Here is a 4,831-nt window from a genome sequence, read left to right on the forward strand (position 1 = left end):
TCCTGCCCCCCTTGTTTCTGTTCTGTGGTCTGCTGAGTCATTCAGTGTTCTTCTTTAAACAAGACAAATGGAGACCTCCCCCAGTGCACCTCAGAAGTTCTGGGGAGCTCTATGTTTTGGTTCTCTGGTATAGAGCAAACTTAGGTCCAGGGTCACAATCTTGATAAGGCTAATCCTAGACTGAGGAGGGACAATGCTGTCAGAGCAAATGCTTCTCTTGCCTTTCACACGTGGCTTTGGTGGCCCATGGGAAAGGTTAGTCTCATCTTCCAGTTGTTGTATTTGAGTGGAGGGAGGTAGTTGCTGATTGGTCATTCCATGTTGGGAACTAAGTCATACACATCCTGAGATCAACAAAGATGTCTTTTTAACATAATGTTATCTGTCACCTCCTGGCATTCCTATTCAGACTGTTGAAACATCACTCAGTCTCTTAGCTTGGTTTCTAGGACTGTGACAAAACACCCACCGTGACCAAAAACAATTGGGAAAGTAAAGGGTTTATTTGGCTTATAGTTCCACATCATAGTCCATCGTTGACGTCAGGGAAGGAACTCAGGCAGGAACCTGGAGTCAGGAATTGAAGCAGACACTGTGGCATAGCTTACTGACTTGGTCAGTTCGCTTTCTTATAGATCCCAGAACAACATGATCTGGGATGGTGGAGCCTGCAGTTATCTGGGCCCTCCCACATCAATCATCAATCAAGAAAGTGCCACGCAGACCTGCCTAACAGGCAATAGTTATGGAGATATTCTCTTTCAACTGAAGTTCCTCTTTTCAAAGAACTTTAGCTTGTGTCTAGTTGACAAAAACCAAACCAAAAATCAAATTAAAAAAAAAACACACAAACCAATCAGGACACAATGTGTATTAGTTATTCACATTTCCTCCTTTGCTTGTACACTAGAGGAAAAAGTGTAGCCCATCAACTCTCTCACTCTGTGTAGCCTTTTGAGTGTCCACTTTCATTTGATCCATTTGCATATAAATTCTATGACTTTCTACAGAGCTGTGCACCTGACACCACAGTATGAGTTTAGGACATAGAACTCCCTCATCCCTAAAAGAATCCCTTGGTTATCAACAATACCTCCAGAAATATTTCCATATAATTTGGTGGGAGTATTACTTTTCACCAATCCTGTATGAGAACAACTTGTAGTGGAATTTTAAAATCATAATTAGCATTATGTTAAGTTTGTGTGTGTGTGTGTGGTCTGAAATATATACATATATGTATAATGATTCAAGTTTGTGAGAGCTCATGTGTGTGTAGATACACATGTATGTTTGCACACATGTGTGAGGAAGTCAGAGGTTGATGCTCTTCCATCGGTCTCCATCTTATATATTGAGGCAGGGTCTCTCTCCCAGAGCTTCCGGTTCAGCTGTTGATGCATTGGGGTTAGCTCAAGACATTTGTCTTAAGTATGTTAGTTCTTCAAAGTCTTTCATATATAAAACCTTATAGTTTCCATAAGCATCTATAATCCTAACAACCATTTTCCCATGATATTTTTCCCTCTAGGATGTCCACTGAACATGAGAACACAGAGACGTTTCCCTTTGAATGTATATTCGGGCACTTCAAGAGACAGAAAGTGGCGATTTCTCATGCGATAAGAACTACATTTCCTTTTCTTGAGGGCCTCCGAGACAATGATCTCATCACTGGTAAAATGTATGAAGTAAGTGAAATTTACTACACCATAACCTGGTAAATAAGCTCTAAATTAAGTTACAATTTGATATCCTGTATCCAAACTTCAAATCAGATGACTGACAGGTTTTTAAAGTTGGGCTTAATTTTAAAAAAAAGATTTCATTTCTTACATGCATGTGTGTGTGTGTGTTTGTGTGTGTGTGTGTGTGTGTGTGTGTTTGTGCGCGAGAGCACGCGCGTGCGCACAACATTTTCACATAAGAGCAGATGGCTACAAAGGCCAGAAAAGGGCTCCAGATTCCCTGGAACAGGAGTTCCAGGTAGTTGTGATCCCCTTGAAGTAGGTTCTGGGAATGGAACCCAGGTCCTCTGCAAGAGCCACACATACTCTTAGCCATCTCTAACCCCAGGACTAAATTTTGACCAAGAAAGCTCATGGGGGTGACTCAGGTTCCTTCCTGTCTGTCTGGGCTGGGGTCCAGAGCAGACCTTGGGTGCAATCTCTGCAGCCAGTCCCAAAACACCCAGAGGTAGCTCCACTCCCAAGCATTCTGACATACCTAGGATCAGAGGTGAGGAGGAACCAACATCTGTCCCAACAGTGGGAGTAACTGGGACCAGCGGGACCAGCACACAGAACCTCCACCAGCCCAGTGACTCAGGTTCCTTCTAGTCTGTATGGGTTAGTGTTCTGAGCCGACCTTGGGCGCAATCTCTGCAGCCAGTCCCACAACACACAGGGAAAGTCCCACTCCCAGGTGATCTAACAAGCCCATAATCACAGGATCGCAGAATCACAGGATCACAGAGACAGCTTGACTCTGAGGAGTTCTAACACAACCACGATCACAGGAAGGACAGGCTCCAGTCAGATTTAGCAAGGGCAGGTAGCACTAGAGTTAATCAGATGGCGGGGGGACAAGCGTAAGAAAATAAACAACACAAACCAAGGTCACTTGCCATCATCAGAACCCAATTCTCCCACCATAGCAAGTCCTGGACACACCATCACACCAGAAAGCAAGATTCAGATCTAAAATCACTTATGATGGTGATGATTCAGGAAGATATAAATAGCACCCTCAAAGAAATACAGGAAAACACAGGTAAAGAGCTACAAGCTCTTAAAAAGGAAACAGAAAAATCCCTTAAAGATCTACATACAGGAGAACACAATCAAACAGGTGAAGGAAATGAGCAAAACCATACAGAATCTAAAAATGGGAATAGAAACAATAAAAAAATCAGAAAGAGAGACAACCCTGGAGATACAAAACCTAGGAAAGAAATCAGGAGCCATGGGTGCAAGCATCACCAACAGAATGCAAGAGATAGAAGAGAGAATCTCAGGGGCAGAAGACACCTTAGAAAACATTGACACAACAGTCAAAGAAAATGCAAAAAGCAAAAAGCTCCTAACCTAAAACATCCAGGAAATTCAGGACAAAATGAGAAGACCAAACCTAAGGATAATAGGTATAGAAGAGAGTGAAGACTCACAATGTACTGGGCCAGTAAATATCTTCAACAAAATTATAGAAGAAAACTTCCCTAACCTAAAGAAAGAGATGCCCATGAACATACAAGAAGCCTACAGAACTCCAAATAGACTGGACCAGAAAAGAAATTCCTTCTGTCACATAATAATCAAAACAGCAAATGCACTAAACAAAGAAAGAATTTTAAAAGCAGTAAGGGAAAAAAGGCAAGTAACATATAAAGGCAGGCCTATCAGAATTACGGCAGATTTCTCACCAGGGACTATGAAAGCTAGAAGATCCTGAGCAGATGTCATACAGACCCTACAAGAACACAAATGCCAGCCCAGGCTACTATACCCAGCAAAACTCTCAATTACCTCAGATGGAGAAAACAAGATATTCCTTGACAAAACAAAATTTACACAATATCTTTCCACAAATCCATCCCTACAAAGGATAATAGATGGAAAACATGAACATAAGGAGGAAAACTTCACCCTATAAGAAGCAAGAAAGTAATCTTTCAACAAATCCACACAAACCTAATTCCACCTCTTACAACAAAAACAACAGGAAGTAACAATTACTTTTTCTTAATATATTAATTTGAAAATTAATATTACCAACATATCCTAATTGATTGAAATCTAATAATATGAGAAATTGGAAATTTGTTGATTATCATCCAATGGTCTCTCTAATTTGGTAATTGGAGATATAGGCCCAACATTGTACAATTTATACACACTTTCAGCTTGTTTGTGACAGTGTCTGGCTGTGTACAACATAAGGGTCTTGAATCTTGTTTCTCCTATCTCAGCCTCTCTATTATTAGTATTGTTTATTTCATGTTTTTGCTCTATACTATGGTTTTCAGAACAGCTTATATATTTTAAATGTATTTATATACCCCAAAGAAGCATAGATGATTAACTAGGGAGGTGGCTTATAAGAGAACAACAAAGTGAGACTGAATTCTTTGTATGATATTTGTAGCTGTTGTATCAAGTTTGAAGAAGAGGACTTTATAAGTTACTCTTTCTCTGAGATGAATGCTTTTCCAAATTATCATAGCTAATGAACCAAATTCTTACCCTCACCTAATGTCTGTGCCACCCTCCAAGCAGAACCATTGTTCATTGAAACAGTTGGCGAATGACTTTATGGATAGACGATGTTAATACCTACACCATTTCGTAAATGAATGCAACCTGTTCTTATTTTGGGCTTGTACCACAGTAAGAGCCAAGATTTTAAACTCTACTAAATACAAAACAAACAAAAGACTTTATATATTCATGTTGATTTAAGAAAATACTAGTAGTGATGTATCATTTTTAAGTATACAGTTAATATGTTTGGAGTTATTTAAAATTTATATTGAGAAAAATGTATTTTCACTATTGCTGTAGATGAGATCTACATAAGATGGTTAAATTTATTGTTGTTTTATATCAAACAACTTTTATAATACTTATCTTTATTGTTATAATATTTCATAAATTTTAAGGAATATGACAAAAAAGATATTGTAGGTATTGAGGGGGGTCTCTTGGAGGAGCAGTGGTACAAAAGGGAAACAAGAATGTGATTCAATTGTATTTAATTAAAATATGTTTTAAATGTTAACAAATTCAGATAAATAGAAATCATGTAACTTTTCTCATCATAATGCAATAAAAGT

The 4,831-nt window shown here is 38.9% G+C and overlaps 1 protein-coding gene across 1 annotated transcript in view; it reads left to right on the forward strand.

Annotated features, from left to right (window-relative positions):
* Positions 1-1,531: 1,531 nt before the first annotated feature.
* LOC116089484 (nuclear autoantigen Sp-100-like) overlaps positions 1,532-4,831 on the forward strand; it is a 112,672-nt gene continuing 109,372 nt past the window's right edge. Inside the window, exon 1 of the mRNA XM_031368999.1 lies at positions 1,532-1,720. Coding sequence (XP_031224859.1) covers positions 1,533-1,720 — 188 coding nt within the window. The 5' untranslated portion in view covers position 1,532. The remainder of the gene's footprint in view (positions 1,721-4,831) is intronic.

Source organism: Mastomys coucha, unplaced genomic scaffold (assembly GCF_008632895.1).
Source record: "Mastomys coucha isolate ucsf_1 unplaced genomic scaffold, UCSF_Mcou_1 pScaffold14, whole genome shotgun sequence".
Taxonomy (NCBI): Eukaryota; Metazoa; Chordata; class Mammalia; order Rodentia; family Muridae; genus Mastomys; species Mastomys coucha.